The sequence below is a fragment of the Penicillium citrinum genome (genome assembly GCF_028827155.1).
Source record: "Penicillium citrinum strain IBT 23319 chromosome Unknown utg000004l:1.0-2404223.0:1.0-2405248.0, whole genome shotgun sequence".
In the NCBI taxonomy this organism is placed as follows: domain Eukaryota; kingdom Fungi; phylum Ascomycota; class Eurotiomycetes; order Eurotiales; family Aspergillaceae; genus Penicillium; species Penicillium citrinum.
Genome location: NW_026622689.1, coordinates 121787 through 142232, shown reverse-complemented (window position 1 = coordinate 142232; position 20446 = coordinate 121787). Strand labels below are relative to the sequence as shown.

Sequence of the window (20446 nt, the reverse complement as noted above, 5' to 3'; positions counted from 1 at the left end):
AGTTCATCTCCGACGACCCCTTGTAGCCCGGGAAAATTACGTATCCACTGCCTTGGAGAATTACCAGGAGCCATTTGGCACATGAACTTCGACGTTGTGGCGCGTGGGGGAGTACGCTGCAACCGTAATCTGCCTCAATCCTGGCCCTAATCACACCGGCGCGTCGCCATCAGCGTTGGGCGGATTCCATGGCTGCATTCTGCATTCCTGGTCTTCTCTACACCGCTGCCCCTCGGGATTCATTCAACGCCGGGTATTAGAACCCTGCGGTCGATATGTCGGTATTCCTTAGTTGAACGGCAGTGATTTTATATAGACAATACTCTCCACTGCAATGGGTCTGGTTCACATCACGGGTTTTCGACCTTCAAATGCCATCTTTCTAAGCGCTGAAAATCGCTCGCATCACCTGTACCATACTTCGCGATATTAAATGCAGGCTTCTTGAGGCAGTGACTGGCCAAAGAGTATGCATACCACCCAATAAGCGAGACTTTCGGATCCCCGGACTCGCCAAACGAGCGTGCGTTCTCTGGAAATGCGGGGAGATTGGCCTTTAGGCGGATCAGGCTATTCTATAAGACTATTTCATTTTTGTTTTAGTTGTCCGTCGGCCCGCACTGGCCCTTTCATTGAAAATCATATCTGTTCAACTTCCTTTTCTTCTTCCATTTCCCCCAGGACTCTCATCTACGAGAAATTTTGTGGCGAAATGATCTACCATCCTTCATGACCAAGACGTCACTGTCCTGATCAAATATCCATATATCAAGATTACAACATCGTGTCACTCTGTGGATCAATTAATTGTTGCCCACAACTTCTCGTCATACGACAGGTCCCCACTTTGGATAGTACCTCCTGGACTTTCCATCTATATCTTGGCCATCCAAATTATGTGACTGCACTCGGCAGTACTGTGTGACTGTCGTAAACATGTTTCATACATTTGAAGGCTTCGAAAATCCGGGAGCAGCATCACCTGCTCGAAATCGACCACCAACAGAGCGTCGAGAATCTGTAAGTCGACGAGTAACCACTCTACGTGCATGTACATCATGCAGGCACCGCAAGATCAAGTGTGACGGTGAGAAGCCATGCGAAGCTTGCCGATGGTATAAGAAGTCGGACCAGTGTCAGTATTCGGATCCTCGTCCCTCCAGACGGTAAGTCTTTCCAGAGAAAAAAAACCAATATATCTCCAAGATCATAACTGAACAGTCATGAAAGCCATGTCGAGAAATTGTCAACGACACTAGACGAGTATAGAAACATACTAGGGAAATTATTCCCTAATGTTCCACCTGAGTCTCTCGTAAATCTGCCACGGGAGAAGCTCCTAGAGCTGATAGGGAACTACGCATCCTTGACTTCTTTACCCTGCACTCAAGGTCCAGCTGCACCACACCCTGCTTCTCCAGCCACTTCTGTTTCAGTCGAAGCCCATGTGTCTCCACTCTCGAACGAGGACGATAACCTCGAGGCACTTCAGACTATGCCGGAGGAGATTGAAGACAGTCGCAACACTAGTTCCAGCGACTTGATCGAAGGTGTCTCGGATGATGTGAATGCGCTCTCTCTTTCTTCCAGGCTTCCTTCATCCTACCTGGGCGTGTCATCCATTCACGCTATACTCAAGGTCATCGTTTGGCTTGACCCAGGGTGCGTTTCATACTTCAATAGAACGCCACCCACAGATCCCAATGACCAGATTGGTCTTGAATTTGACACCCATAATGGTTGGTCACATCATCAAGCTACGACATCCTCCCACCCGTCGATTCCCCCAACGGAGATGCAGATGCTAGATTCATATTTCATGTACTTTCAAGCATTTGCACCTCTGATCGATGAGCAGCACTTCCGCGAAACATATATATCAGGACGCCGGAAAGATGATCGCTGGCTTGCGCTTCTAAATATTGTGCTGGCTTTGGGTTGCGTGGCCGCTTCAACCCCCGATGACTCAACACACCAAACCTACTTTCTGCGTTGCAAGAGTCATTTGAGTCTGAGCTCACTTGGTAGCTCTCACCTGGAGACAATACAGGCTTTAGGTCTCGTTGGTGGCTGGTATTGTCATTATATCAGCCAGCCTAACCTCGCATACTCTTTGATGGGCGCCGCTTTACGCATGGCTGCCGGACTGGGCCTGCATAAGGAATTCGCCGAGGGACGACAAATGCCCACCCCAGCCAAACTGGCATCGATGAACCTCAAACGACGTGTCTGGTGGTCACTTTTTGTTATGGATACCTGGGGAGGCATGACTCTCGGCAGGCCAAGCTTAGGTCGCTTTGGACCCAACATTACCGTCAAACCACCAAACTGCAGAGATATGGTATGTATATACTTTTCCCTCCCCGATTGTATGGAGTAGCAGGCTCATGTGTGACAGGAAAATGCTTTGGAGGTACTTCCACTCGTTGAAAATATCCGCTTCACCAAGATCGCGACTCAAATACAAGAATCTCTTGCTGCCGCTCCTCTCGTGAAACACCAGGAAATGTCGCACGCAGACGCGCAGCTCTTGGAATGGTGGGACAATCTCCCTCCCATTTTGAAAGATCATGAGCCATGTACAGAGTCAATAAGCACTGTTCGCACAGTTATGCGGTGGCGCTATTATAACCAACGCATACTTCTTTATCGACCCACGCTGCTCAGCTATGCCATGAGACGGGTTCCCTACATTGCCCTCCGTGCCGAGGAACGTACTGCAATTGAAAAGTGTCGTGAAGTTGCCGAAATTTCCATTCAGAACATTGCTGCTACCGCTCAACTCAATCAGCTTTGTGGGTGGAATGCTGTCTGGTGGACATTCCAGGCTTGCTTAGTCCCTCTGCTTGGCCTTTTCCTCAACGATCCCACCTCCGATGATCCTCGTGCGACCATCGAGTCCTGTCAGGCACAAGTAGAAACTGCAATGTCTACACTTTCACGGATGCTCACATATGGTCACACGGCCAAGCGTTCTCTTGATGCCCTTGCCCGCATATACGAAGCTAGCAAGCGCAATCAAGACCTAGCGTCCGCTAGCACTACATCTGGCTCTTTGCCTACTAATGCCTTCTCCGCCGGTCAAGATATGACCGGTAACAATATTTTCTCCAACACGGATGCGAACCGCATGGGAATATCCCCTGGTGAGAATGGGCTTACAGATTCATTGTCGACTCCCTTTGTGGATGAGTCCGGCCAATACCTGTGGGAGTACCTCAGTTGGAGTGACAATTCAAACCCATGGCCAGGTCTATCGGATATTGACTCGCGTACCGAAGCCATGGCGTTGTTGACCCCAGACAATGATAAAGGGCCTAAGTTCGGGACTCATCCTTACTTTGAGCCAATGCCGGATTCTTACTTTGTTAATGCACCACTATATTATTGACGACGTACCCTCTCATGTCACTCCTTCGTCATTTTGCTTCTGCATGTTTATATTGTGTTTGGTTTCTCGTTTGGTCCATGGTCATCGGTTTGGATTGTCATGTCGTGTAAGTTTAGCCGGGTAATGAAGCAACGCAGCATATCCGATCTTCAATTGTATAAAAATATAACTTAAATCAAGATAGCCTGTCAATATTCTTTTCTTCTTGCATGATCTCCATCTTCTGTTCCGATTTTCCAATTTTCTCTGCTGTACAATTGTGAGTTTTAAAGCGGCATCCACCTTGCTCAAAGAGGCACTCCGTCTTTCCCTTCTTAGAAATGCTTAGTCATCCAACGGCAGCGACGTCGCGCGGCTTCAAAAAAACATAAACGTGTAAACATCCGCGACAAACAGCGGCTTTTTGGGGACGAGGCCAATTGAGGCAGTTCTTGTTCTTAAATTCATCTTTCTTGATCATTATTTGAGACGTCTATGTCACCTCAGCCACTACTAACTTGTTCGTTTCTCGGTTCATGTCGACCCACTTTATTGTCCGTAAAAGAACAGATATCATCGTCTTGCATGGTGTCACAAATCCACTTAATCTCACCTCCACCTCTTTGCAACAACTAGTGGGCTTTATATAGTCAGAATGCCTTCATCGGCGGTTTTTACAGTCAACCGCGTCCTGATTGGCGCGTGTCTTCTTCGCATCGGCCTACTCGTCTACGGTGGCTGGCAAGATGCCAATTCTGCTGTGAAGTATACTGATATCGATTACATGGTATTCACGGATGCTTCTCGCTATGTCTCGAATGGGGAATCACCATATTCACGCGATACCTATCGATACACTCCCCTACTGGCATGGATGCTTCTCCCAACTGCCTGGCAAGGTTCAGCCCCTTGGTCAACTATTGCGTTCGCTTTCGGCAAGATTCTTTTTGCTTTCGCGGATGTCCTGGCTGGCTGGCTTGTAATTCAGCTTCTGCGTCGTGTCTATCGCATGACTACCGTCAAAGCATTGAAATATGTTGCTTCTGTTTGGCTGTGGAATCCCATGGTGGCTAATATCAGTACGCGCGGTAGTTCCGAAGGATTGCTAGGTGTTCTTGTTGCTGCACTTTTGTGGGCAACTCTTACCAAGCGACCTATACTAGCTGGTAGTATCCTGGGGCTTGCTGTTCATTTCAAGATCTACCCCTTCATTTATGGGGCCTCTATCATCTGGTGGTGGGATGCTCAGCGAGATGGGGCTCCGGCTTCGAAACCGGATGTTGACCTTTTTACCCGCGCTATGGAATTCGTGACACATTCTAGAGTTCGTCTTACTCTTTCGGCTCTGGGGACATTTGTTGTTCTAAATGGCATCATGTATGTCCAGTACGGCGTGCCGTTTCTCCAACACACTTTCTTCCACCATCTTACTCGCATCGACCACCGTCATAATTTCTCGCCGTACAGCACTCTGCTGTATCTTACTTCAACGGGTGCCGCTGGATACCATTTTGAAGCTCTCGCTTTCCTACCTCAGCTATTACTATCTGTTGTTGCCTTACCTTTAGCGTTGGCAAAGAAGAATCTGGGTACTGCGATGCTTGCTCAGACATTTGCATTTGTCACTTTCAACAAAGTGTGCACCAGTCAGGTATGTATCAAACCCACTGGAATTATTTGATAGTAACCCTTTCTAATCCGATTCAAGTACTTCCTGTGGTACCTTATTCTCTTGCCATTTTATCTGCCGACTTCTTCATTGATGCGCAAGCCAGCGGTTGGTATTTCAGCCGCCGTCCTTTGGGTTATTGGCCAGGCTCTTTGGCTTTGGCAAGGTTTTAACTTGGAATTTCTCGGTCTTTCTTCTTTTGTGCCGGGTCTTTTCCTTGCATCGCTGTCCTTTTTCGCAATCAATATCTGGATTCTTGGCATCATTGTTCACGATTGTGGATTTAATGGAGATCCTATTGCCTTGGCTAAAAAGGTACACTGGGAAAATTGAGTGCTATATGATACTGAGTCATGTTGTTTCATTGTTTAGCTCTATTCTTATTTTAATAGATACCCCGACACGGGTTCGATGCTTTCCATCAATAAGGACGCACACCGATCCCCTATGTTTTATCTCCGACACCCCAATTTTCAACAATCCCAACCCAAACTTCCTACAATATTCAATCATCAATCTGAAGCTTTGACGCAATCATATCCATCTGCCTTCGTGCTTCGTCCTGTAGCTCAGCGAACTCTTCTCTGAGGCTGTTGAAAATCTGAGCCGGCCGGACGAAAAGCTTCTACTTCTCGGAAGTGCCGAGCTCGCGGCTGAGCGCTCGAAAAATCGCTCTCATTCCATCTGTAGTTCGAGCTTTTTCCAAACGGCTTTCAAGAGTCTTTACCTTTCCAGGTACAACTTCTTTGTCGCTACGCTCGAGTTTAAGGTGCACTTCAAGGAAATATAATACCAACGCCGCAAGCCCGGCGGCATAAGCCGTGGCATATAAACTCCCGCTAACTGGCTTGTCCATACCCTCGACGGGAAGGTCTTCGACTGGAAGTAGGAATTCCGGGTTTGCGAAAATGTTTTCCTCTGCCATCCTGCCGTAGACTGTTGCGGAGCTAATTGCGATTACTCCTGAATATCCACTGGTGCATAGGTAGAAGTTTTCGTGGCAGAACTCATATCCGGTAAGGAGGCAAATATGATAGGCTTTCCAGCTGAGACTATTCTTTGGACAATCGTCTTGAAACGTTCATGTTCTGGCCTTTCCAGTTTCAATTCAAAGCTCGAACTCATTGAGACAACGTCTATTTGCATTTTCTCCACCCACTCCAAAGCCTTAAGGACATGTTAGCACAATCATAATAGGATCCGGTGCACAATAGAAGGAGTCATATAAAAAACTTTACTTACTTCACAAGCAGACGATGTGGTAAAGATCTGGTTTTCTTGTGTTCTGAAATCGTCGGGACGTGCCATGTAAAGGTCGACCCTTGGACACACTTTCGATATGAACCGCGCCATATCTGTTCCATGGATGCAAGGCCCAGCGAAAAAGGCTGCTTTGTCAGGACGAAAAGAATCCCCCGTTTGGCTTCCATTCAAAGCCTCCACGTCAAGTTTGACGCCATCGTCCAACAGTGCACCTTTTACAGATGGTCGATTTGACCTCACGAACCGATCCAGGAATGATTTGAACGGGTAGAGCTCTTGAATCTACTGGTCCGGCATAAGTCTAGGCGTTAAAAGTTTCTAGATTAGCTTTTATTCTCTGACAATTAACAAAATACATACGTTCAAGCAGCTTATCTGTCTGGCCCTTGTTGTGACACTGTTGAGCCGGGGGCTTTGATGTTCACGAAAGTTTTCATGTCGGTGTACTTGATGTCAGGATATTCTGGAAAAAGCTCGAGACAATTTTTTTCTAATTAAAGCTTCCATCTGAGGCTCGTATGCCCTACAGTCCTCTTCGTCACACGTTGTCTGTGATAGAATCAGCGTTTGTTCTCAATCAAATATTTTGACATGGTTTCCTTACTGTGGCCCGAACTTCGATCGTCAACTTTTGGAGCTTTGAGAATTAAGTTAATGTATCTTTTAAAGCAACTTTGATTACTCCAGGTGTCTTACATTCTTGAGCTTCGAAAGGCAGGGATCGCTAGCCCATCCTCGCAAAACAGCCGTGTTCCCCGAGCTATAAAGATAGACCTCCTTGGCATTTGGTGCCGTATAAAAGACCACTTCCGCGCAGAGATCAAATTTTTTCCAATCAAAAACCTCTATATGAAAGTCTCGGGGATGTTCTGTATCTCCACGTAGAGCTCCCCTGATCGCGTTGTTTGTGTGTGGTTGTGGCCCCATGTCATTCACCTCCACTGAAAATATATTGGCGACTTTCTTTCCCATGATTTCGGGATAGGGATCGCTAATAATCATTTCAGGCTTGACCATATTTTCATTGGCTCCATTCATCCTTGTACCGATTACCAGGGGCGGGTTCCAGTATGGCATCTTGACAAATTCTACCGCAGACTTGAACTTCATTCCAGAACGTTTCCGAATTTTTTTGAATATAGGCTCTGTCAAATGGTCGATCATCCGCGCTGAGGTTAAGGAAGATCTGACGGGCTGTTCAAGTTCTAAATCGTCGATTGGTCAGTCGGGATACCAATATGGCTTTGCTCTGCTCGGGCTGGTCTCACCATTCCTCACATTCCAGAATATAAAAATTCTTTCCTCGTTTCCCAACTTGTCTGACGAGACCCAACACATACTCTCTTAAGCAGATTTTCGGTCTTTTCAATGGCAGTAGCTTGTACTTCTCCCTTTTCCGAGGAGCTGACGTCGTGTAGAAGGCTCAGAGCCAGTTTATTTTGGTGAAATTTATGCCGATGGCTTAACTTTCATATAGATTGCCTCAGGGTAGTGGTCCACCAATCTCTCAATCAACGAGTACAGGCTATCATATGCAATAAAATCCTTGCCGTATAAAGAGATTGCTTTACGCAGAGCACTATAGCCATCTTTATCCGTCGCTTCTTGCTCACTCGGGTCAATAAGTTGGAGCAAGGCTCTGAATCCATCCAAAGGGATTGCCTCGGTGGCGTGAGCAGAATCCAAATGCACCTGATCGAGCAGCATATTCAAAGAAGACTCCTGTGAGTCTTTTGTACTTCAGTGAGTCCGGAAATTAGGGTTTCTTTTAACCTTTGGCTCCTTTGCAGGAGCCTCGAAACGTTGACTTGGTTATGCAGACACGCATTCTGTCTGCCATTGGCACGTATGTTTCCTTGGCACGTATTCATTAAGCAGGCTGGAGGGCTATGTTGACCGCCATCGTACTTTTATACTGATATTTGAAATCGTAGAGCACGAGGACCCTTTTGCTCTGCGGGCAGATTTTGCATTTCCTCCTAAGCACACTGACCGACTACCGTATTTCGAGATTCACTTCAAAGAAAATGTCAGCCCGGCAAAGCTGGTGGCGAATGGTTCGGGGTCTGATGCTAGCGGCTCCACGCCTATTGTGGTTATTGGTCTTTGCGGCGAGTTCAGCGACTTGAGTAGGGCGCGGGCTGGATGGCACGCATTGTCTGTGGGATATCATTCTGATGATGGCGGGATCTTTTTGCAGGTCGGGGGGGTCTGCGGTCAGCATTTGTGACACTTTCAACCCAGGCAGCTCAGTTGGATGTGGAGTCCATTATGACACCAAGGAGTCCTTCTTTACCCTGGACGGAGATATCGTTTGTAAGAATAACCCTGGTTCCATTGTTTTTGGAAGCGGTAAAAAATAGCTGATATTTTTATCATTGCAGATGCCAGCTCTGACAATTTCATATTCAAAAAGCTCTATCCAGTGGTTAGCCATCGATATGGTGCATGCAAGATATCAACCAATCTTGGGAGCACTCCCTTCATGTGGGCTGGGGCCAATTGTGTGGAAGTAAATGAAATATCACAGCGTAAATTGCAAAGAAGACCAACTTTGCCGTCGGAGGATTGCAGGAAGGTCGATTGAATGGTAGCTAATAGCATGAACAAATGACTTCGAGCGGAGTGAAGTGATTTAGCACCTAGATGTGTCGTGATAGTCAAAAAGAAGATGTACTCAACATATTTAAAAGACAAGTGATTATTATTTCGCATTAGAGATATAGGACCTAGTATACACGTGGGGGTGACCGATGTGTTCAAGGACACTCGATGACCGGGGTATTCGCTGAACACAAGAAGATGAAGTATTTCGTATTGTGGAGCAAATATTCACCACAAACATTAGAGCATTAATGAGCAATGAAGTCGTACATTCGAGTGTTGATACTGATCGGCCGTCGAGAGATGCGTGCGATACCTAAGAATCGCCCAGTGTCGCCATACTCGGGATAGATCCCATCGGTAAGTTCGATATATTTTGCTTGGGGGCGACTTTCCCGAAGAGCCTCGATTATTTCAGGGCTCCATACCCCTTTGCATTCATTATTTGTCAGATTGAAGTAAGGTTTTATCAGAGGACAAATGGGCGAGGCATCGAGGTAGCGTAGATTAACATAGGCGAGTGTTGGGAGAAACTCGAGACATCGCACAGTGGCAATGACAATTTTTTCAAATCCATGTATGAACGTCAAATTAGTGACCCCTCGTTGCGGCTGAACAGGGGCGTCTGGGTCGGAAGTATCTGGGCAGCAACTTATTACAGACACATCAAGTGATCGGAGACGGGGAGGCCAACAGGCCTTTTTGCAGATGCGATGCAGTGTGTTGAAGAATAATTCGCAGACTTTTCCTGTAAAAGACACTGTTTCCAAGCGAGTACAAATGTGGCCCAAGAGAGTGCACACTGCGTCTGGGTATGGCGAAGGGCTTGGTGAGGGGTCATCCGTGATTCCAGTTCCCTCGATGTTGAGATAGAGGTGACAAAGATTCTTAGGGGGATGATGGAGCATTCTGGAAACCAAAAGCTCGACGTCTATCCTCGGCGTGGGATAAACGGAATGCCATTCGCGCAAGGCCGGGAGGGCCCTTGACATATTAGTCCAGTGCCGATAAGTTCGAACAAGATTCCAGGCGCCGCGCATAACCAATGTCTCAATATGAGGAAGCTGAGGAAATGTTCGGGTGCACTCATCACCTGCTCTAGCAGTTCGAAAATGTTGGACATCTGGGGGACTGTTGGCATGGCCACCCTCCAATATCAAAATTCGTGCCGAGGAGAAGAGTTGCATGTGCTGAAATATTTCTTCCATGGTCGAATTTTCATCCGAAGTCAAAAAGGGGATATCGTACATTGGGTGTTCTTCTTCCTCCCAGCCCATAGCCCTCGACATGAAAAGTTGATGATGATTGCGTCTTCGGTCCAAGACACGCGGTACAGGCGTGTATGCGCGTTTTCCCCAAACGGGGATCCAGATCTCGACGATCCGGACATAACCAACAAGAGAGGGGTTGGCAAGGAACCACTCTCTGCATTCCAACATCACCGCGTGCGTGCCCTTCAATTCGACTGATGGAAGTTAGTATTGCTCAAATGAGGTTGGAGGAATTGAATTGCAATAAGCATACTGTGTCTGTATATCCGAGCTTGAATAAGCTGTCTCCACGAGCGACAAACCAAGGCAAGGTCAGTCATTTGCCTACGACGGGTGAAACGAGGGCTTTTACTCCAGCTTCTTGGTGAAGAATCCGGAGTTGCACTGGGAATGTTCACGCGGACCCTCGGGCCGAAATAGTGTTCCAAAATTTGCTCATGAATATCAAATGGCAGACTGAAGAAGCTTCCTACAGAATGCCTTATTTTGCTGGACTGGTCTTTTTCTGAAGACGATGGGAGGACTTCCACTGAGGTTATGACTTTGGGGATCGAGGAAGTTTCATGATCGGGGGATTCAAGGAATGGGGGGTGATCAATGTCGATGTCCTTGGGAGGCAGCTCATTGCTAATACTACGGAGTTCTTCTTCGAAGTTGTCGGCACAATCCTCTGGCTTGAGTACGGGACTTCCTGCCAGGGACTTGACCGAGACGGGGTTTTTTGTGGTAGCTTGTATCATTTTCGATCACATGAAATAAAAGGCCTGGTCTTAGAAAGAGTAGTGGGAACTATCAAGACGGTGGGTCGATCCGCGGTTTGGAAGAATCCATAAGGAATGATAGTTGATTGGCAGATGAGAAGTTCTCGAAATTAGCAAATTCATCGACAAAAGAGCTTCTGAATAGCAAGATGAAGCATGAACTATTCCGAGTTTTGATGCACATCGATTCAATGGTATTGGATATCTCTGCTCGTGTGATGTTGTCGAGAGCTCTGACAGTCGAGCCAGAACCCAGCCTGCCCAATGGAAACCAAGAGCTTGGCACCGCGTGGAGATTACCCGCGGATCAATTCAAGGGAATGAATGAAAACAATAATTTGGCTAGGGCTTTTAGACGAAAAAGAGAGCGAAATCGTAGAAGTGAAGTGATGAACAGAAAAGAAGTTGAAGGCGGGGCGAACAAAACGTGACGTGCGAGTTGCATGACTAAGAATATTTTTAGTAACTAACTATGGGAAAGGCATGAATTAGGGCTAATCAATGAAATATTAAAATAAAATGGATAGATTTGAAGAATTCAAATGATGGAAACACTGGAAATGAAGTACCAACGACTCATATTGTAATTCAATACACTTATATATACTTCTGAAATGTACTTTGCCAATCGGGCCGAGAAGTACCGTACCCACCAGGTCCACCTGACCGATCCGAAGTATACTATACCTGGGGTATACCAAAATTAGTCAAAATGGATCACAGGAAAATCAGACGAATTCCGATCCGATCTGTAATGGTTTATAGGAAGAAGGCCCTCATGGTTGGTAATTGACTCTCTCGGGACTATCATTGACTATTATTATAACACTATTGACTACTCCGGAACAGCTATCTTCCTTGGTCTCCTGGTTTATCTCCTTTCCGAATCAAATACTCAATACTGCGATCCGTCCCCCAAAACTTAATATCTTCGCTGCTGGAACAAGTGGCAAGAAGATCACCTTTATTCGCGAGAAACATTCCAGTAATTGAACTCGGGTGACAGTTCTCCAGGCGAGATAATTGCTTCCCCCCGAAAACATCCCACAAGATCACATCCCGATTTTTGGTGCTCGTCGCAAGAATTTCCCCACCAGAAGAGAAGACCATATTCTGAATAACGGGAGAGACCAAGAATTTATGACTCCTATTATCGGCTCGGTTCGTGAGATCACGGATGAAGAGTATTGAGCCGATGATCCCGTCCGGCTCGGATTGTGCGGCGACTCTGCCATTCGCCGAGATTGCTGCTACAAGGCCTCGGTCGATATTGGATTTTTTCGGCTTGAATGATTTCCCCATGACGGATGGATCGAAGTGGTACGTCCCATCAATATCATCTTGTGAATCTGAAACACCACGAATTTTGATGGCATTGTTTAGAGTGACGGCGATCCTGTCCCTCTTCATCTGGAAAGCAAAGGCAATAACATGATCGTCAAAGCAGAGGGTCCTGTGTTTCTCTAGTTTGACTGCACAGAAATCTTTCTCGGTATATCGAACTCTCCATAAATGCAATTTCTTCTGTTTTGACATTGCTGCCAATAATGAACTGTCGTGGGAAAATTGAGGATTTCTCAGGTCCTCAGTTGATGTGATGTTTGTGCTTGATCCATCGAGACTGTTCCAGATAGTAAGACGATCACCTGAGGTCGCAGCAAAGAGGTTCCCCGTACTAGATATCGTAATGCGCGAGTTGCTCTTGAATAGGCTTTCAGCGAAAAGACGACGTCTGCTGGACACGTCCCAGAACTCGACTCCATTCGGCTCACCGGAAGCCGTGACTAGGCGTAGATTCCGTGGACAAAACGATATTTGTCTGCGGTGCTTGGCTCCAACGTGAAGACTGAATTGGAACTTAATGTCATCAGAATGTGGAAGGAATCTTTTCTCATTCAAGATGGTACTTCCTCTGAATCTGAGTCCAGCGGCTATCCTGTCAACAACACCGTTTGCCCCAATAGACGTCCTCTTGAAGCCCCTTAATGACCTTCCGTGAGCATCATCATCGGTCCTGATCAATGGCAAAGCGACAATTCCTCGGCTGGGATCTCGGGATTCATCCTCCGTCTCTTGCTGTGATGGCCCTGCTTTGAGATCATTAGAGTGAGTTCGAGACCTTGTGTGTTTCTGCGGATTCACTCGAGGATCTGGCGTAGAGGCATGAGCAAATTCATCTCTAGGCAAAGATAGTAAGCTTCGACGGGCACCATCGGCCGAGTGCGAGTGCTTGAAAGATGGTCGTGCTGTATGTGATGAAACTAAATCGCCCAAATTATGTTCATGGCCGTCAGGTAAACCGGGGGAGGACATGAGTGAATCCGCAAGATACCGGACATCATTCTCTTGATTACTCGAGTGACTTGGCCTTTCCTGGTTTTCCACTTGGTGAGATTTGGTGTTATCATTGCGCTTTCTTCCGGCAAGGTCAATAAGGTCGCCCTGAAATGATCCTTGCTTCAATGATCCGTCGGCTGGTATGATATTTGTTTCGTTGACTACCCGATGTTGATGTAGACCATTAACCAGGTCTGAGAGGGGCCCGAACGGATTGTAAGCTGACCTCTTTATGATTGACGTCTCCTTGCCATTTGATGCCTGCACCACGGCTTCTTCCTTCGAATCGGAGCTAACGAGACCAGCCTTCTTCAGATGGTTCGTCCACCACTGCTCACTGTACTCTTCGCTAGAAGGTGTTGGCTGAGAGAAACTCATCGCGTCACTGCTTTCTTGCTTAGAGTTTGTCGATCGAATCGACAGTGCATTTCCTTGTCGAGGCAAAGAGCTTTGGCTTTCTGATGTTCCTGCCTCATGGCAGGCTTCACCTTCAGCTGCTCTTTGGCTTTGAATTGCATGTTGGTATTTCCTCTGGCCGGGAGTCTGGTTGCGCACCTCTTCGCTGGGGCGGACCGTCGATGATTCTTCGCCCTCGTCTGCATTTCCGCGAGCAGTCTCCATTGGCTGTATCGGAGCAGCCTCGGCTAGTACTAGCGACTCGAACAAAGCTGGAGCGCGTGGTAACAATGGCATTTCTGACAAATGTTTGATCCATGGGTGTTGAATTGCTTGCTCAGACGTAAGTCGGCTATCAGGCTCAGGCGCCATGAGCAATCGTACAAAGTCCATTCCTGGTTTGGATACGCCAGTATCTTGGAGAACAGACATTGGAAACTCTTCGCGGCCATGTGCATACAATGACAATCGTGCAATCGGCTTGAATGTAGGCGTTTTCGTGAGCATTTGGAATGATATCTCTCCCAAGGACCAGATGTCCGTGGCGTACGCACTACCATAATTGATGAAACCGTACAGCTCGGGGGCAATAAACCCCGGAGTTCCTTTGAGTGTCGTTGAGAAGGCCGATGATTCACTGATTCGCTTGCTGATCCCGAAGTCTGCTATCTTGATCCACCATCGTTCCGGGGGTTGAGATTTGATGAGTATGTTCTGTGGGCGAAAACGGTTAAAATTCGTCACTCTTCAAGCCTCAAAAAGATGTGTGGTACTTACTTTGGGTTTAAGATCTCTGTGCGCGAATTCGTTCCTGTGCATCATCTCAAGCCCCTCCAATATTTGGAATGTTATCTCTTGCGCTTCACTTTCTGGTATCCGTGGCCGATCATCCATGTAGTCGAGTAAGTCACCTAGCTCTAGATACTCCATTGCAATCCAAAGATGCTCTGGGCTCTGATACCATCCGAATGACTCGACGAAGCATCGTTGGTACTTGGCAAGTTAGCGTTGGAATGGCACATTTGGGATCGTGTTTGGCATGATATACCCTCGGATGAGAAAACTTCGCGATTGTTTCCAGCTCACGATTGAAATCGATGCGATTAAAACGCCCGCCTGTTTCTATCTGCTTCACTGCCCGAACTTTTATTCCATTTCGTGAGCCTTGAGAACATTCTTCGAGCCAGACAGTTGAATATCCTCCACCCCCTATTCGTCTCAACCGCTTCCAGTGCTCGGATCTGGCGACAACTCGACGACGTGAAGTAGGATCGGACTCATGGTAGATATGAATAGTCTCGAGACTGTTGTCAGAGACAAAATGAGTTTCGAGATTAGAATCCCCCACTAGGTCTGGCAGGCGGGTCATTTTGCCATTGTGATTCTCACTGGGTAGAGATCAACCAAAAGGCTTGGTGATATCAAATGTAAATCAGAATCGTCGATTCAAGAGCTCCCCGCCGTGTTCAATCCCCAGAATGTACCTGTCCATCAGCTGAGATGCAGCTACTCGAGTGGAGTAAAGATTGACTTGATGCTTGCGGCTGATAGGCTGATGCGCAGTACTTTTTTCGTGGTTCGCCCTGGATGAACGTAGCGAGTGGATGCATCACATTGCCCTGATGTAAGTTGAAAGGGGAACGACTACTCGCAAATAGGATCAGTGGATCTCTTCTATATCACTCGAAGGCGTGAGCGCTACTAGATGAACCGCCTTCTTAGCTACTCACCCTATCATTCATGGATTGGGAGGGCCTAACCTTTGAGTATTGATCTCATTTGCATTCAGAGACATTTGATTATGATACAAGGTACTGGTATTGCGTTGACGAGGGTATCGATTCAAAAACGCTAAAAGCAAGACGTAACTAGGTCGGATATCGCAAACTTAGGGTCATGGCAATGCTAACGCTTGCGACGAAATCGGAATTTTGGTTCATCATCGCTCTCCGAGTCTTGCACTTCCCGTGGTCTTTTTTGACTACGACTCCGGAAGATGCTTGGTTGTGATTCAGGAGTGGGATCACGAGTAGAAGTCTCTGGCACAGACAACTGTGGCTGTGAGGTTCCGCGGTCATCGTGGGTTGTGGTTGATTGCTCTTTTTCTCGCACAAAGGTCGATTGCTCGGAGCGAGTGGGATTGCTGGCCCAATATGATTCGCCAATGCCGAAATTCGTCTTGGTAGCTTCTTCCAAAGGTACGATAACGCTTTGAATACGCTGGCGAGCATGGCGAGGTTCGCCTTTGCGCCTAAACCTTTTGAAATTTTTACGTCCATTCCACTGTTCATCCCATCGATCCGATGTGTTCTCTTCCTGAGCAGGAGGCCTTCGGGCGGGAACGTCCATCTCTTCCACAATGGCTAGGTTCCGAAGGTTCTCGACCCCAACGTCATTGAGAGAATCCGTGTTTTTTCGGACTTGTTGCTGTTTTTCCTCTTCTTCACGGTGTTTACGTGCCTCCTCGAGCACATCTATGTTGCGACGTCGAGGCTTTGGTGCAGGCTCGGTCTTGACACGCTTCGCCGGGGTACTCTGAGCCTCACCCTTTTCGGCCCGGCGGCGTTTCATGGCTTGAGCACCAGGCAGCAAACCCTCCACGGGGTCCTGATCCTCCTCGCCTTTATTTTCCGCGCCCTCTTCGACGGTTGGCAAGGGTTCATTGGCCTGTGATTGATCGAGAGGTTCAAAGTCCATTGTTTGGGTATCGTTGGTTTCATCTGGCCCTGGTTCATAGACAGGGATAGATGTCATATCAAAACCATCATCAAATGCTTTCATTTTGCTGACGTACTCGCGTTTTTGCCGAACTGGTTTAATGCGCAATGCAGCTGGTTGACTCGGTTGTGGCGGTGACCTTGACATTGACGTTGAGGGTTCATTTCCTTTTCCTCGCGAAGCTGATGGTGGGGATGGATGTTCAGGTGTTAGGGCGACGGGAGGCTGATTGGTTACCTCTTCATGAGGCAGTGGACGGCATAGCGGACCAGCATCATTGCTCAAAATGGCATCCAGAAATTCCCGTTGCTCAATCACGCGCTGGTCTGTCATCAATGCGACTTCATTGCTAATCTCAATTGACCAAGTTTCGTAATCCCCCTTAGACCTAAAGCGTACCAAGACAACTCCACCCCGGCCTACTCGTTCCTTTCCAACCCCTTGGACGCCAGATGCTTTCTTCATGAATCGTACTAGATCAGTAGCCGTTGTCTCTCCCTCTTTGACTTCATAGTAAAGGGCTTTTCCGTGACCATTCGTGATTGCCGACTGTAGATTTTCGAACTGGCCAATGTCACCAAAGACAAAAGTATATTTATCGAAGATATTGATACGATCGGGGTTCGGTGCAAATGCCTCCGCGGGGCGACTGATTGGCTCATTGCCGGCTTGGGGGAGATACTCTGTTGGGTCTGGCCAGGCTGAATCGAAGTCGCATTCCAAAGGAGATAGCGCAGCCTCGCTCTCCAAATCAGTTGGGGTGGTTGCATATTCAATGGCATCGAGGTACGAGTTCTTCACGATATATTTGCCGTTAATCAAAGCTTGAAGCCCTTTAGCAGTATTGCGTTTATTCTGAACAACGTGCGTAGTTTTGTTGACAACATATGGGATGATGGTCTTGATATCAAGAGGTTCTAATCGGGCACGAACTTTAGCGAGTGGATCTTCTGCTTTCATTTCCTTGGAAGAGAAGGAGAAGCTGAACACTATAGGTTCCCATTTGAGGCTGTGGTCGAGACGTTAGCGATGCCATAATACTCAAACAAACGTACATTCATCTCAGAATTGCCACCTACTGGAGCGTATTAGGCGCCTTGGCCAAGACAATATTGTGTTCTGGTCCATCAAGAATGCGTTCACCGGAGAGTTTCTCGCCATCCACGAATGTTCCTTTCGTTGAGCCAAGATCCGTCACGGTGACTTTTGTTCCGGCTTGTAAGCGGGTCTGGGATAAATGGTTTCGAGGTTAGCGATGTTCGGTCCATGGTCGTTGAAAGAGAAGCGAGGAAGGGGTCCTACTCCATCCCGAGGAGTCACACAATCCACCTCGATGGACATGTGCTTGCGCGAAATCGAACGGCTCTTGCTTCCATGACAGACTATCACCATCAGTTACACTCTCAAGATATCCGAAACTGGGTATTAGTTACCCCCAGGCTCATCGGTCCGCCCAAAGAGATATTTCTTGCCTGGCCGAAGCCATACGCGTTTCCCTATACATCAAATTGAGTCAGTATTCCGTCGAACCATCCCCACCCTGGACACTCACCATTCAAGAACTCTCCCGTCGACTGTAGAATCCACATTGCACCCACGTCATCCTATCTTTCTGTTCTGCGCAAGTGTTGAAGTGAAGCGATGTCGAAGTGGAAAGTCGCCCGCGAACCCCAAAACGCGAAATCACATGACCGTGTCTGCCTGGCTCCTTCCCTTTTAGGTTCCTGCCTAATCTGCAAATTTACATCCCGTGACTTTTTCTTCTTTCAACATCAACGCTGACTTTCTCCTTCCTTTCTTCTTCTTCTTCTTCTTCTTCTTTCCGTTGGCACTCTTCTTTCTTCTTCATCTCGATCGTTCTATGATCATTCATGGCTCATGGCGGAAGACACGACCGATGGGGCGGTCGACGATGACACGCTGAAGTATCAATTGCTTGGACCGTCTCTGACCAAAGCGGGTCAGGATGCTGTCGATCAGCGAAAGGTCAGATTCGTTATGATGAGTGAGACTAACATTCACTCGTGCCATGTTCTTTATTCTACGTGGCGAAGCTGACCATTACTAGGTCTCTGAGATTATATACAATGCATCTAAAGGATCGAAGTTTTTCAATCATGAACAAGACCGTGATCGTAGCCAAACATTAAAGATCGAGCGCTTGGCGGCTGAAAAGGCTCGTCTGGAAAAGCTTGATTTGAGTCATGACTTGCGTCGAGCTAATGAGTATCTCGCTGAGTTAGAGATGAGCCGTGATCTCTCTCAGTACGTCATCCATGTGGATTGCGATGCGTTCTTTGCGGCAGTCGAAGAGTTAGACCGACCAGAGTTGAAAACTGTCCCAATGGCTGTTGGAAAGGGAGTTTTGACAACATGCAATTACGTGGCTAGGAATTTTGGTATTCGAAGTGGAATGGCATCATTTGTTGCTAAAAAGCTATGTCCGCAACTTGTGCTGCTTCCATCAAATTATGAGAAGTATACAGCCAAAGCCACTGAGATCCGGCAGATTCTGGCGCAATACGATCCCCTTTTCGAAAGTGCCAGTTGTGATGAGGCTTATTTAAACATTACCGCCTACTGCGATGAAAACCAGATGGACCCCGAGGACGCAGTCCAGCGCCTGCGAGCAGAAGTCCTTGAAAATACAAAGATATCTGTGTCAGCTGGCATTGCCCCGAACGCTAAGATCGCTAAGATTTCATCCAATATCAACAAGCCAAACGGTCAGTTTCGAGTACCAAATGAGCGGACCGCAGTGATGGAATTTATGCGTGATCTTCCGGTCCGCAAAGTGAACGGGATTGGCCGTGTATTTGAACGAGAACTTGATTCAATCGGCATCAAAACATGCGGAGACATCTACCCTCAACGCGCCATGTTGACGAAGCTCTTTGGTGAGAAGGCATTCCAGTTTCTGGCTCAGTGCTATCTTGGCCTGGGTAGAACAAATATCGTGCCAGTCGAAACCCACGAGCGGAAGAGCGTTAGTACCGAGACGACCTTTCATGAAATTGGAGACAAGGAGGAGTTTCGAGCCAAACTTCGTTGGGCAGCGGAGGAGATGGAAAAGGATTTGACGCGAACACAGTTTAAGGGTCGGACACTCTGTCTGAAAGTGAAACTGCATACATTTGAGGTGTTGACCCGCCAAACCGCACCACCACGGGCAGTCTCACAGGCTAAAGATCTCTACGCATATGCCCTTCCAATGTTAATCAAGTTGGAAAAGGAAATTCCGGGGATGAAGCTACGTTTACTAGGGTTGCGCTGCTCCAATTTAGTGAGCACTAAGAAGGCCGGTCTCAATTTTTTTGGATTCACAGCACAACCCAAACCTATGCCAGAGACACCGGCTGAGCCCGAAAAACTAGCAGACCCAGGAGTATCAACAGCGGGAGTCGAAGAACATAATATAGAGGCCGAAGAGGCATTTGAAGCAGCAGCTCTGCAGGAAAGGCAGGACGAGATGAACGACTTGGAACAGCTTAGCCAGGAAGCGATCATCTCAGTCCCAACAACCACGATTGAGAGTGGGGGTGAGCCAGTCACTAAACCTCCAGCGCAATGGGAGTGTCCAATCTGTAGTCGACCGCAACCTGCGGATGATCGTGAATTCAATGATCATGTGGACTTCTGCCTATCGCGTCAAACAATCCGTGAGGCAACACAGGATACACATTCAACAACCGTTGACACGCCACTCCATTTGACTGGTGGCCATCGCAAACGTAAACCAATAAATGCAGGGGGGGCAACAAGAGGATCCACGGCAAAAGCGACTATTCTTTCGTTGAATATGAAATACATTAGAAGTATAAATGAATCCACCAAGCAACCAACATCATCCCTGGCGAGTTCTGCAGACTGCGGCGATCTCCCCTCAAACAGTGGGCCACAGGAACAATACAAAGTCCAGGGCAACAATTGAATGTATGGCAAAGAAGTCAACAAGACCAGCAAGATATTCGATAACAGACTCGTGCTCAACCCATTCAACTCCCAACCTATTTATTCCCCTCATCCCTAATATCATGCAATAAACCACCCAAAACGC

At 47.4% G+C, this 20446-nt stretch overlaps 10 protein-coding genes across 10 annotated transcripts; 3 read left to right on the top strand and 7 right to left on the bottom strand.

Annotated features, from left to right (window-relative positions):
- Positions 1 to 936: 936 nt before the first annotated feature.
- N7469_005013 (uncharacterized protein) lies at positions 937 to 3391 on the top strand (the record flags this gene model as incomplete). Its single annotated transcript, XM_056643933.1, has 3 exons — positions 937 to 1166; positions 1222 to 2341; positions 2399 to 3391. 3 exons carry the CDS (start codon positions 937 to 939, stop codon positions 3389 to 3391), a joined length of 2343 nt encoding a protein of 780 aa, XP_056500747.1.
- A 634-nt stretch (positions 3392 to 4025) lies between these two features.
- N7469_005012 (glycosylphosphatidylinositol-alpha 1,4 mannosyltransferase I) lies at positions 4026 to 5372 on the top strand (the record flags this gene model as incomplete). The annotated part of the gene is made up of 2 exons (XM_056643932.1): positions 4026 to 5021; positions 5079 to 5372. 2 exons carry the CDS (start codon positions 4026 to 4028, stop codon positions 5370 to 5372), a joined length of 1290 nt encoding a protein of 429 aa, XP_056500746.1.
- Positions 5373 to 5664: 292 nt separating this feature from the next.
- N7469_005011 (uncharacterized protein) lies at positions 5665 to 5964 on the bottom strand (the record flags this gene model as incomplete). Its single annotated transcript, XM_056643931.1, has 1 exon — positions 5665 to 5964. The coding sequence occupies one exon, from the start codon at positions 5962 to 5964 to the stop codon at positions 5665 to 5667; it is 300 nt and encodes a 99-aa protein (XP_056500745.1).
- Positions 5965 to 5996: 32 nt separating this feature from the next.
- Positions 5997 to 6347, bottom strand: N7469_005010 (uncharacterized protein; the record flags this gene model as incomplete). The annotated part of the gene is made up of 2 exons (XM_056643930.1): positions 5997 to 6206; positions 6282 to 6347. The coding sequence occupies 2 exons, from the start codon at positions 6345 to 6347 to the stop codon at positions 5997 to 5999; spliced, it is 276 nt and encodes a 91-aa protein (XP_056500744.1).
- Positions 6348 to 6980: 633 nt separating this feature from the next.
- Positions 6981 to 7379, bottom strand: N7469_005009 (uncharacterized protein; the record flags this gene model as incomplete). Its single annotated transcript, XM_056643929.1, has 1 exon — positions 6981 to 7379. The coding sequence occupies one exon, from the start codon at positions 7377 to 7379 to the stop codon at positions 6981 to 6983; it is 399 nt and encodes a 132-aa protein (XP_056500743.1).
- Positions 7380 to 7751: 372 nt separating this feature from the next.
- Positions 7752 to 8009, bottom strand: N7469_005008 (uncharacterized protein; the record flags this gene model as incomplete). The annotated part of the gene is made up of 1 exon (XM_056643928.1): positions 7752 to 8009. One exon carries the CDS (start codon positions 8007 to 8009, stop codon positions 7752 to 7754), a length of 258 nt encoding a protein of 85 aa, XP_056500742.1.
- Positions 8010 to 9154: 1145 nt separating this feature from the next.
- Positions 9155 to 10917, bottom strand: N7469_005007 (uncharacterized protein; the record flags this gene model as incomplete). The annotated part of the gene is made up of 2 exons (XM_056643927.1): positions 9155 to 10371; positions 10431 to 10917. The coding sequence occupies 2 exons, from the start codon at positions 10915 to 10917 to the stop codon at positions 9155 to 9157; spliced, it is 1704 nt and encodes a 567-aa protein (XP_056500741.1).
- An 870-nt stretch (positions 10918 to 11787) lies between these two features.
- N7469_005006 (Tetratricopeptide-like helical) lies at positions 11788 to 15040 on the bottom strand (the record flags this gene model as incomplete). The annotated part of the gene is made up of 3 exons (XM_056643926.1): positions 11788 to 14385; positions 14449 to 14664; positions 14720 to 15040. The coding sequence occupies 3 exons, from the start codon at positions 15038 to 15040 to the stop codon at positions 11788 to 11790; spliced, it is 3135 nt and encodes a 1044-aa protein (XP_056500740.1).
- A 536-nt stretch (positions 15041 to 15576) lies between these two features.
- Positions 15577 to 17978, bottom strand: N7469_005005 (DNA damage response protein RcaA; the record flags this gene model as incomplete). Its single annotated transcript, XM_056643925.1, has 5 exons — positions 15577 to 17398; positions 17469 to 17617; positions 17692 to 17771; positions 17823 to 17885; positions 17942 to 17978. 5 exons carry the CDS (start codon positions 17976 to 17978, stop codon positions 15577 to 15579), a joined length of 2151 nt encoding a protein of 716 aa, XP_056500739.1.
- A 289-nt stretch (positions 17979 to 18267) lies between these two features.
- N7469_005004 (Y-family DNA polymerase) lies at positions 18268 to 20320 on the top strand (the record flags this gene model as incomplete). Its single annotated transcript, XM_056643924.1, has 2 exons — positions 18268 to 18375; positions 18458 to 20320. The coding sequence occupies 2 exons, from the start codon at positions 18268 to 18270 to the stop codon at positions 20318 to 20320; spliced, it is 1971 nt and encodes a 656-aa protein (XP_056500738.1).
- Between the last annotated feature and the right edge of the window lie 126 nt (positions 20321 to 20446).